This window comes from Aulonocara stuartgranti (assembly GCF_965226115.1).
Source record: "Aulonocara stuartgranti genome assembly, chromosome: 22".
NCBI classification, from domain to species: Eukaryota; Metazoa; Chordata; class Actinopteri; order Cichliformes; family Cichlidae; genus Aulonocara; species Aulonocara stuartgranti.
This window is the reverse complement of record NC_138957.1, coordinates 34,306,017-34,317,777: the sequence shown is the minus strand read 5'-3', so window position 1 is coordinate 34,317,777 and position 11,761 is coordinate 34,306,017. Positions and strand designations below refer to the sequence as shown.

Sequence of the window (11,761 nt, the reverse complement as noted above, 5' to 3'; positions counted from 1 at the left end):
GGAGAAAACTAAGCACATTATAGAGCCAGCTCACGTTCAGTTACAACCAGCGTTTGTCAACTACACTCATTACACATGTCAGGTGTTTCCATAGTCACAAAAGTGACTTTTACAGACTAGATGTCATTGAAGGGCTGGATTTGTATGAAGAAGCCAGTCTGGACAGGTCTAATGCTACACCTGTCCATTCTAAACTATATACAATTTAAATTGCATATCACAATGTGCTTTAAATGCCTTATACCAGGGTTAATGCTGAAAGCTCTTACACCGAATGTAAACATGATCTGAAATAAGGCTTCAAATATCCATGAAGTTTGCATAGGCAGCAAAGTTTCTCCCTGCTTCGTTTTTCCTTTTGGAAAAGAAACTACACATTTCTCATGAATTGTGTTCTTTATTTTCAAGTGCAAAGGAGCCACAAGATTAGTAACAATACTACAAAGAATCTGTACAAACATCACTTCTGACAGAACAGGGGACAAGCTTATTTTAAGCAGGACAATACATTTTCTCTCCCCATTGGTCAGGTTATTCAGTTTGTCCTTTCTGCAGATGCTGTGACATCCAGGTGAAGGAATGATGAATCAGGATTTCACTCCTTAGAGAACATGTGCACGAGCAGGTCACACACACGGTTGCTGTAGCCAAACTCATTATCGTACCTGCAGGTACAAAAATGAGAGCAGAAGGTTCAACAGTGGAAACGTGAATGAAGATGGGAAAGCTGCAGGCTTTAGTGCATAATGGCTAACTGTTTAAATCACAGAAGTTTGTCTTCTTGGGGCACTAGGTGTAAACTCGGTGACTAGGAATACCAGTCTATTACATTTTTACTCATTTCATACTACATGAGATTCAGATTTCCATTTGTAGTAATCAATTCATTTAAATGCAGCAAACAAGCTTTGGTCAACTGAGTTTAATAAATGCAGTTTCATACTAGAGACATGTTCATCGAGTCTCACCATGAAACCAGCTTGACAAAGTTGTCGTTGAGTGCAATGCCAGCTCCAGCGTCAAAGATTGACGAGTGAGGGTCACTGTTGAAGTCTGTGGACACAACCTGAACAGAAAGAGTGCAAGTGTAGTTGTTCTGTTAGTGTGCCAGTCCTCGAGCACATCTGTAAAGCTAGTTAGACAAATGCTGCCACCTAGTGACTCCTGTGTGGCCACACAAGTGAAACAGTCTCATTCTCCCCTTTTAAGAGTATAATGTAGCCTGGTGTTTCAGATGTGGGTGTTTTGTACCTGGTCCTCTGTGTATCCCAGAATTCCCTTCATGGGTCCCTCAGCAGCAGCTTTGATAGTTTTCTTTATGTCTTCATACTTTGCCTGAGATGAGAAATTATAATCCTCAGATTAGACAAATGCAAACTCTAGATAAGGGAACATGAATCAGCTTTATGTCAATTATGAGACGCTTACAGGCTTCTCCAGTCGGACAGTAAGGTCGACGACAGACACGTTGGGGGTGGGCACACGGAAAGCCATACCTGTCAGTTTACTGTAACAAACATTCAAAGCTCAGGGCATTTTGCTAATAGTTTTAGTCATTACACCGTCCTGATCCTTTTCAGGAAGACACATGTGCCATTTTAAAATGGAGAATTAGAGGAAAAGTACCCGTTCAGCTCAGGGATGACCTTGCCAACAGCCTTGGCGGCTCCAGTGGAGGCAGGGATGATGTTCTGGGAGGCACCACGGCCATCTCTCCACATTTTACCAGAGGGCCCGTCAACAGTCTTCTGTGTGGCAGTGACAGCGTGGACTGTGCTCTGAAAGAGCAGGTAAAGGTTATTCAGAGGCAGAATCAGATCGTCCCAACAATGTGAGCTAATCTGAGCAGCTGTCGGACAAGTTAAACAGAATTTCAGAGGCAAGTAGCTTTGTTGATGTTGTAGAGGGACCACATTTACTTGATGCAGCAGAAACACTTTGTGACAAGAGAACTACTGGAAAGCAGGACCCTGATATAGACACCCAGTATCCAAGCTTTCTGATCATGTGATGTTTGTGAAGGGCCATCAGTCTCCAGCATCAGTGACTAAAATTTGGTGAGTCTGCCACAAAGAATGACCCTCCCCAGAATGTCAAACTGAGGAGACTTTGAGCTTTTTATTGGCATTGTGCAGTTTTTGCACAGTGAAATTGGGTAGCTGGACCACAAAGGTGCAAAAGACAAAATACAATGAGGGGGGGAAAAAAAAAAAAAAAAAAAAAAAAAAAGTGCAATGTATACGTATGTGAGTACTAGCAACATGTAACTAAATAAAGTTGTTGCTGAACGCATTGTACAGTTTGTTGGCCGACTGCTCTTAAAGTTCCTAAAATCTTCTGGTTATAAGAGATTCACTCAAAAGAAGCAGTATCAGTTCTTTACCATGAGACCTTCCACGATGCCAAAATTGTCGTGTACGACCTTGGCGAGGGGAGCCAGGCAGTTGGTGGTGCAGGAAGCATTGCTACGGAGAAAGCACATGTCAACTTAATGTATGACAGCTTAAGTGCAGAGATGCTACACCAAACAAACTTTAAGAAGCCATCTAGACATCTGCAGCCAGCTGTCCAAACAGCCATTATAGAATCACGCACTCACGCACGCACACACTCACGCGCGCACACACGGCATCTGTAAGCACTCAGTACCAACACTCACCTGACAACCGTCAATGAGTTGTTGTATTTTTCGTGGTTGACACCCATTACAAACATTGGTGCATCAGCACTGGGAGCAGAGATCACCACCCTCTTAGCTCCACCCTTCAGATGAGCCTAACAAATCAAAATAGAGCTTAAGACTGATTGTACAATCACTGATGCTTCAGGAAGCTCCAAGATTATGCAAACTAGATTCCAAAAAGATTGCATTAATTTAGAGATACAGGTCAGGATGATGAAAACTGTTCCTTCAACATGTGAAACAATCCAGTCATCTTCAGGGTGAAACTGCACTTTAGACAGGTGAGAAAGCACAACAGCAGCCAACTTACAGAAGCCTTCTCAATGGTGGTAAAGACACCAGTGGACTCTACAACATAGTCCACACCAGCATCACCCCACTTGATGTTGGCGGGGTCCCTCCTATGCAGTTCAGAGAAGTTAGTTATTCAATCTGAGGCAAACTTGCTGGACAAAGTGCACATGTGACAGTTACGTACTCTTGGAAGACCATGATGTGCATGTTACCGATGACCAGCTTGCCACCCTCAGTCTTCACCTCTCCGTGCTTCCAAGTGCCGTGAGTGGAGTCGTACTTGAACATGTAGGCCTGCATTAAGAGGTGACCATTAAAAATGCAACAAAACCTGCCGTTTCTTAAGAGAAGTCAACATGAGGTCTCTAAAACTTCCTGGTGTCCTTGACAACGCAGTCTTTGCTTAAAATGTTTCATTTAAGAACTTTGCTTTTCCTACATTACTAAACAGAATCAAACAGGCTTGTTAAGTACCATCAATTTATAGAGCAGAAGAAACTCATCCTCTCACCATGTATTCCAGGTCAATGAAGGGATCATTGATGGCTACAACCTCAACCTTACCACCAGCAACAGCAGCACGAGTCACCAAACGACCAATACGTCCAAATCTGAAATGCAGGTCAGACTAAAGAATCAGTACAGATATGAAAGGGAGCAAGAACGACTAGGTTGTTGTGAGACAGTAAGGATGAAATATTTTGTTGAATTCAAACTGAAGACCCTTGTAATGTCTGCATAGTCCAATTAAAATATCAGGTTCCAGGCCCAAGTTTTTAAATTGCAACTATGTCCACTTTATTAATTTCCTGTCTGACCAGCAGGTTTAATCTGAGTCACTGCAGAGGATGGCTTTGCCATGCAAGGCCTGCCAACCTTGACTGAAGATAACAGTGGCTGGCACCAGCAGCTGATAGCCTGTTTAGGCCCAATATGGGCATTGTCAGTGAGGCAGATTGAAGAGTGTGGAACTAAGGAAGCATGAGGGTCGAAAGTTCAGAGCACGTTATAGTAATGGAGATAAAGAGGGTTGTGAAGTAAGAGTTTCCGAGAGAAATCAAGATATGCTACAAAGACAAGTTTTTAAAATCACCCAAACATTTGTCTCTAACTTTTTCATGTTTTGTGACAAGTTGAGTTAGTGCTTCAGAATTGAGTGTGTGGAGGTGTTTGAGTACAACAGTTGCTTGTGGGTTACCCAAACAGATTAGGCCATTCTTGTGAATTGCTGCCTCCAAGTAGATTTGGAGGCATACAAAAAACAAAACGCAACAAAAAAAAAAAAAAAAAAAAAAAAATTTGTCCAAGATGGCAAAAGGCACAATTTTCCTCATCAAGTTTAAGTTCTGAACAAACTTAAAGTGGGATTTCATATGTGGATGAACCAAAAGCAGACTTTGCCTTGCGACTGCAAGACAAAGCGTGTTTAGTTATAGCCAAGATACAGTTGCCACATAGTTGGAATTTGATTGTATTCATGGCCTTTCAATAATACTGCATTTAGGCTCTATTGTATTTCAGCTTCTATCAGAGCAAACAAGGCTGCTCAATTCAAGATTTCTAAAGATGTGGTGAAACATGTTTCTTCATGTAAACTGATCTGGAAGCAACATGCAACTCTCCTAAAGAAGTTGCTAAAAGCCTGCAGAAGTTAAATGTTGCCATTATGGACGAGCATACCAACTACTGTGTCAGAGGGAAGCCGATAGTAAATTCAGGGTTGAGGCCACCACTAGCTTTGGCTTTAGATCAAGCTGAAGACAGTGAGTTGTGGCATGAACTATTGAGCACCAGAGTTTTGTCATGCAACACTGCATGCCTTCAGTTCACACGAGTCACATTACATAGTTTGTTTGCAACTGTATCCTGCAACAGGAGACAAATATACAACATGCACACAAAACGACTTTATCAGCTTTGATGTATCAGGAAGCTGAGACTCCTTTGAAACTGCTAGAGAACTTTATGGGTTGAGTAAGAGGAAATCTGGACAATAGCAAAACAGGAAGGAAAGTCTTAAGGGGAGCAATTTGAAAATTCATATCTGTAGGAACCTGCTCATATCAGATAAAGTCCATGTTCATCAACTGGTGTTCTCTTAAAGCCATTCACCTCATGAAATTTAGAGTTAAATGTAAAGTAATTACTGAATATAAAGTTCTTACTTTTGTCAAATATAAAATTATCACAAGTCAGATGTAACAGTTTCACATTTAACTGATATTAGAAATCACTAGCACAGTAAAATGTTAGCAAGTTTAACTTCAGGTGGGATGACAGCATGCTGCCATGGAGGCTGCTTGCACAGTCTAGTTTGTGGCAAAGTCAGTAGTGTACATATCCTTAAAGTTAGTAAGGGGTCAAGAACAAAACACTAATGTTGTACCATTGGGGGACACTTATGAAATTTGGCAATTCTAGCAGCTTTAAACACAAGCAGCTTCACTACTGTCTCATTAGTGAATCATTTTAATTGTCAGGTGCAGAAACCCTCAAGTTATCCTCTCAAACTCTTTGTCAGGCGCTGCCATCATTGACAAAGTTTGACAGGAGGGGGAAGAGCCACAGGCATGCAGATTTCCTTTGTTTTGGAAAGCTGCTGAGCAGCCAGAAGGCCAAAATGGACTGGAGCCCATCTTCTGTTTCTGAGCCTCATTGTGAGGTACGTGTCCAAAATCAGGGAGCCAAATCACCCTGCGGCTCTGCAGCAGCAGCTGCTGCTTCACAAGAGGAAGAGAAAATGTTTCAGCTGTGATCTCCGAGTCTGAGCAGTGTCCACACAGAGTCGGCCGATCACTGATCTCCAGTGGAAAGGTTAAGGAGTTAAAATTAGATGAGGGGAGAATGAAGAGGAATGTGACAGCTGAAGAGAGCAGCGATACTGACAGAAGGGCGTTGTTGAAGAGCGGACGCCAACTGTGACACCACCAGACTATAAATAACCAGAGAATAGACAGGTCCAGACCGCAGTCCTGTCCTGCTTTTAGGGTTCAGATGATGCTCAGGCAGCACTCCAGCGGTCCTCTGTGAGGCAGCTAAATATTTAGACACCTTTAAGTGTCTGGCATTTCTAGATTTCAAGCCTTGTTTAATTTATGTTCATTTAACAAGTTGCCCTTTTACCATCTTGACAAGTTGCCGTTTCAGCTTTCAAACATTGGCAATCAGTTTGTATTTTGGCCTCCATAAGGCATTTGTTTAGCACATTTCCAACAAGGTGTTAAGTTTAAACTGCTTTTGCCACTTGATTAAATCTTTACTTCATGAGCCAATAAGTAAAACCACAAGAGGACAACATGTCACTAGAGGAAAACCAAATCGAAGGCCCTACAATTCAATTAAATTGCCTCCTGATCTAAATTTTAGAAACACTTTCAACCTTTGACATAAACACTTGTGTCAATACAGCATTCAGACAACAGGGGATGAAGTTAAAATACCTGGATACAAATCAAGCATCCAAAGAAATCCAAGAATCTTATCCGGGGTATACTGAAATGCCTGCTTGATTATCTACTTTGAACTTTATTAAAAGATATACAAATAAAATGCAAGACTTAGTTGCACCTACTCAAGTTTTACTAGCATCAAACCAAACACCCCTTTGCAACACATGGGGTAGTGATTGTTAATTAAGCCGATGAGAAGGAAACCTCTGCCAGGACACCTGCACAATGACAGGTGTAGAAACTTACCCATTGACTCCAATCTTCACCATTGTGCCTGATGTGGTCTACACCTCACTGAGAGGGAGGAAACAGTTTAGCCTTTAATTCACTTATACAAGAAGAAGAAAAAAAAAGATGCACATTCAAGAATTAAAAGATTAACGTTTCAAAAAACTCAAAACAAAACTTTACAGGAAGCAGAAACCGTGTAATAAAAACGCTACTTTCTGTGTGTTTCGTTCACCTGTTACTCTGAGCAGCAGGTAAAACTATCAAAGCTCAACCACTAAACAAAGGCAACAAATGCGGGAAACCAAACCCTTACCTGAGAGAACACTGGGATACGAACGTCCTTCGGAGAAGAAGCGAGAGCGGGAAAGAAGTTTCGAGGCACGCCATTTATATGCGCTGTCCTCCCGGGCCACGCCCCCTTCCTCAGTGGCCCAACTTTAAAGGTCACGTGAAGCTGCGAACGAGTTTAATTAAGAGCGTCGTTTTTTTGTGCGGTCTTTGCTCAGTCTGAGAGGTCGCTATACAACAGAACCACAGTGCAAATGTGCAATCTGTAATGGCATAATTATAATTAAACGCCACTCTTCAGAATAGTTCCTGGAAGGAGCTCCACAGGAAAACACAAGAACAAAACCATGTTGTGGCAACTGGGAATTTTAGGAAGGAAATACCAATATCATGGGAATAATAATAACATAAATAACAAAACATCCACTTACAATTGTTTTGCATTTGATTCGTTTGCCCAAAAGGACAGCAAACAACACACAAAATCGCAGATTTCATTAACAGCTTTAATATTATCATTTCTGCAGGCATTGCAATGATGTTGCCAATGTCAATTTTATGTTACTGTATTTATTTTTCTATTTTACAATCAGACTCATGAAATGAAAATCTGATATCATGAATAACGACATCTTGTTACTTCATGTTGCAGAAAATCTGGAATAACATCCTTTCAAATGGTGAAAGGCTTTTGCTTTGTTGCTCCAGGCCACCATCATTTTCTAGCAAAAACGTTTTTCTTCTAATTTAATCAAAGATTTACTCACAATTTATTGATGATTGTGTGTAATTTATTTATATCATACATTAAATTAAATAATAGGTTAATCAAGTGAAATCACAATTACCAAAACGGATTTCTCAATGTTATAAAACTGAAATGTGATTTACCTTTTAGTACTGTCAGAAATCTGTGATCAGTTGGGTATAAATCCATCTCTGTAGCTGTGTTATTTTCAGCAAGCACAAAGAATCTATTTTTATTAAAAAGACAACTGTCAAAAATTACATAAGAGAGTTTAATGAGGAAGGTGAGAGCACTGATGTGTTAATCTGGTCCTCGGTCCAAAGTCAGACCTAGGACACCCCCCCCACTGCTGCCCTGTCCAGGCTCAGTCACAGGATGATCCTGCCGGTCATGTGATGTTCGGGTTTCCACCACTACGTGAAGCATATCACACACAGACAGGAGGGCAACTTTCATAGTCAGTCTAGTGCTAATCCCACTGAAGCTTAGTTTTATGTATTTAAATGAAGAAATATTACAGTGAAACTTACAGGGAAATAATCACAATGATTTTTTGAATTCCCCCAACAAATCTCTGAATGCAGGCTTGTGTGTTCGTAGCAAAAACTACAGGGGTGGCAGAGCCTCTGAACTTTAACAGCAGTCACGTTAATTTGGTCACCAAATGTGCTGGTGACCAAATAAATCTCTACCCCAGGAGTTTCAAACTCATTTTAGTTCATGGACCACCTACAGTTCAACTTGATCTCAAGTGGGGAGACTCAGAAAAAACAGTCCAACCTATAAAAACATATAGAAATATATTTTCTTTTAAGTGTAAAAATGTGCATGTACTCTCTGAAAACATTCATATGTAATGTACCATAAAACAGATGATTAGCAGCCTGAGATGGCTTAGGAAAACTGAGTATAGTCTCAACAGTGCCAGTTTTCCTCTTTCTGTCAGTCTACTATCATTAGAAAAATGCTGCAGAACTGCATCGGGATGTCGTCTCGGCTTACAGGTCTCGCTCAGATTTTTGTAAAAAATAAGAGACAAAAACTCCAAAAATGATGCCGATGCTGGCTTAGATTTTAATGTTTTGCAAACCCGTCCACTGGGCCAGATCTGATCCTTTTGTTGGTCTATTCTGGCCCTTGGGCTGTATGTTTGACACATCTGGTCCTAAGCTTTCCACTTCAGCCAGAAAATCTAAACGGTTATATTCAGCAACCAGAGAATTGGATCATATGGAAAATTAATTCATCCAAAAATATTATTATCTCCCACGACCCTGAATTGGATAAGCAGAAGAGAATGGCTGGATATTTATTTTAAAGCTTTGAAAACATGTTACAAATGAAGTTCCCCTTGTAAAAATAGAATAATAATGAGTAATAACGAGGCTGAGTAATCTGATACGGCTTATCACTGTAAGTTTCATCTAATGTTAATCAAACAAGAAGACACGGTATGGTTGGAATCCACATATGGTGGTCCTGTGAGTATTTTCAGCAGCATGATGGAGTAATGAAGGAATGTCACTCAGCGTGGCTCACCGAAGTTTTAAATAGATTTTGGTAACCGACAGAAACCCGCAGGTATAAGACTTTTGAGGCTATGAATGCACACACAATACTGTTGTGTTTTACAAATGCACAGACTGTATATAAAAGATGGACGTAGCTGTCGTCAGGTTGCATTTTGATTTTCAAGCTCTTCTTTTGAAGCCTCAGCCTGCACGTTTTGACCCTGAGATTTTGGTGTTTTGAAACTTGACATGATGTGTGGAGAGTGAAAGGAGGACACATCATAAAGATTTGCCTGGTTTATCATCTGTTTTCTTCTCAAAGGGACCATAATTTATAAAGTCAAATCATGTTGTAATAAATAAGACTTAACACTTTCAGTCTAAACCACAAACATCACCAAATACATGCATCCAAACCTGTGACATTTGCACCCCATTCATACCTGGTATTACTGCTTGGCCTAGAACATTAAGTCCAAGAACATAGTTCATACTTTGATCAGATATTAGAAGGTACAAATGCAATCTATGCAGCATGACCACATCTTCAAGAAAAAAGAACACATTTTGAAACCAATAATAAATGAAAGGTAGATAATTATCCAGATACCGTATCTCTATACAGACTGCATGGGTGTATTTTAGTACTCACAAAGCAAAAGAACAATCTAGCCCTGCGGATCAAAGAACATACAGCTCTACAGGTCAGTCAGTGGAGGGTAACATATAAAGGTCAGCCTATAAATATGGCATCCTGTTCTGAACTCTCTTCATATAGACAGTATGTTAAAGAGTGTGACATTTAGGTGAGCTGGGCACCTCTGTTCGGGGTCAGACACACCAGAGGGTTAGCAAGAACGTCTCTGAAACAAAAAGGGACTGAAGGTTGGTTTGTATGTTTGAATGAAGCCCGGACAGCTCTCAAAAGCAGAGCCCAGGTGAGATAAATGTGCGTCCTTTGTGTGCGTGATGGTGTAACTGTGCACATATCTGCACTGAATGTAATGCAGAGCCTGATAAATGCTTTGTCTTTGGTTAGGGGTGCATTCTAGCTGCTCAGATAAGCCCCATGATCCAACACAGCCATGCCTTATCTAGGAAAAAAGAAAGGAAACCTGGTTGCTATGACAACCCCAGTGGTTAGACAGCTGGTTAATAATTCAAGTCTCGCTTGCTCCTGTCTGATATTTGTCTTTCTGCTGCACAGACTGTACAAACATTGTCTAAAATTCACAGACTATGTCACTGCATTTCCAGAGGAAGTCAAAGCTCCTGAAATGAGCTGCTCTTCCTCTCGATCTTCTCACTGCCCCGTTCTCTGGCTTCATTTCCATCGGAGCTGAGATTAAAACCTTCTACCCAAACGCATTCAGAAAAGTATTCTGCTATACCGTGCATCAGTATTTGAATTTGCTATGACAGAAACTTAAATAAAGAAAATGACAGTCAACAAAAGGCAGAAGGAATGCAGAACATCGGGAGCATCAGGAGCAGAACACATTAAAAATAATACATGAAGAAAGTTTGAAATCATCTTCATGACCTTCTGCTGTTTCTTCATCCTTTCCCACCGAGCAGCTGACTCGAAGTTGCAGGAGGCTCAAAGTGTTTGTATGAGTGACCTTTAATGATTTCATTTTAAGCTGATGACATTTATAACATTCCCCCTTTTTTATTAAAGAATGGATGTGTCTGTGGGTGTAGAAGGAAGGAGAAAGAGGCAGTGCAAAGGTCAAGAAGCAGATTTAAACCCAAAGAACGAGAGTGGGCGATTAAACCCGCTGAGCCTCCAGAACAACAAACACACAGCCTGCGCTTTCATTCAGGCACACGGAGTGATGTGGCATTAAGGCTTTACTCTTAGAGCCTTATAACACATGCAAGTGATAATGTCTACAAAAATGCTGGGAACAGAGATTTTAGCTTAAAACTGCTAATTGCTTCTCCTGAACCACGATCTCTGGTATCCAGTTTAAAGTGACGGGTCATCTTTTTGCATTTAGTTTTTTTCATCCTTAAAGATACTTTGTTATAAGTTGCCCAGTTTTGGAATAATTGGCTGTAAAGATATAGTTCTCTGTTTCCTTTAATAAAATTACATTTTGTCTCAAAGCACCAAAAGTATGTTTAAAAAATGAGCAGTGATGTCTCTTTCCAGAAATCTCGGCCTTGTTGTGAGCAGTTTCATGGCAACTGTATCACTCTGCAGAAGGAAACACGGATCTACTGATGACAGGAGCTAAACAATCATCCTGAGAGCTTCTAATATAATCAACAGCTCCCGCTATTTAGACTTCCTGTTTAATAGGAAAAATGTTTTCTTCTATTCTTCAGTTGTTTAGTAAAACAGACTGAGATAATAGTTATAATACTGGTTTGCACTACAGCCAGATGATTTTCTCTGGTTTGGAGTCAAAGTAAAGAAGACGAAGCTGTGTGAGCAGAAGAGAGAGGACAACAGACAAATAATGCTGAATATGAAGCTGCCAGGCAGGAGGAAAAAAGGAAGACCTCAGAGGAGATTCATGGGTGTAGTGAAGGAGGACATGCAGAGGGT

At 40.6% G+C, this 11,761-nt stretch overlaps 1 protein-coding gene across 1 annotated transcript; it reads right to left on the bottom strand.

Annotated features, from left to right (window-relative positions):
- Window positions 1-377: 377 nt before the first annotated feature.
- Window positions 378-7,076, bottom strand: LOC309699500 (glyceraldehyde-3-phosphate dehydrogenase-like). Its single transcript, XM_082522539.1, has 12 exons — window positions 6,971-7,076; window positions 6,673-6,720; window positions 3,489-3,588; window positions 3,162-3,271; window positions 2,994-3,084; window positions 2,660-2,775; window positions 2,384-2,465; window positions 1,627-1,778; window positions 1,429-1,507; window positions 1,252-1,335; window positions 969-1,066; window positions 378-665 (listed from the first exon to the last, which is right to left on the bottom strand). The coding sequence occupies exons 2-12, from the start codon at window positions 6,693-6,695 to the stop codon at window positions 596-598; spliced, it is 1,005 nt and encodes a 334-aa protein (XP_082378665.1). The 5' UTR covers window positions 6,696-6,720; window positions 6,971-7,076; the 3' UTR covers window positions 378-595.
- Between the last annotated feature and the right edge of the window lie 4,685 nt (window positions 7,077-11,761).

Excerpts from the sequence above, each read along its gene's own strand:
- LOC309699500 (XM_082522539.1), bottom strand. The coding sequence starts at position 6,695 with ATGGTGAAGATTGGAGTCAATGG. Across the intron at positions 2,776-2,993 it reads CCACCATTGAGAAGGCTTCT|GCTCATCTGAAGGGTGGAGC; the intron begins GTAAGTTGGCTG and ends TTGATTTGTTAG. Across the intron at positions 1,508-1,626 it reads GTCATCCCTGAGCTGAACGG|TAAACTGACAGGTATGGCTT; the intron begins GTACTTTTCCTC and ends TGTTTGTTACAG.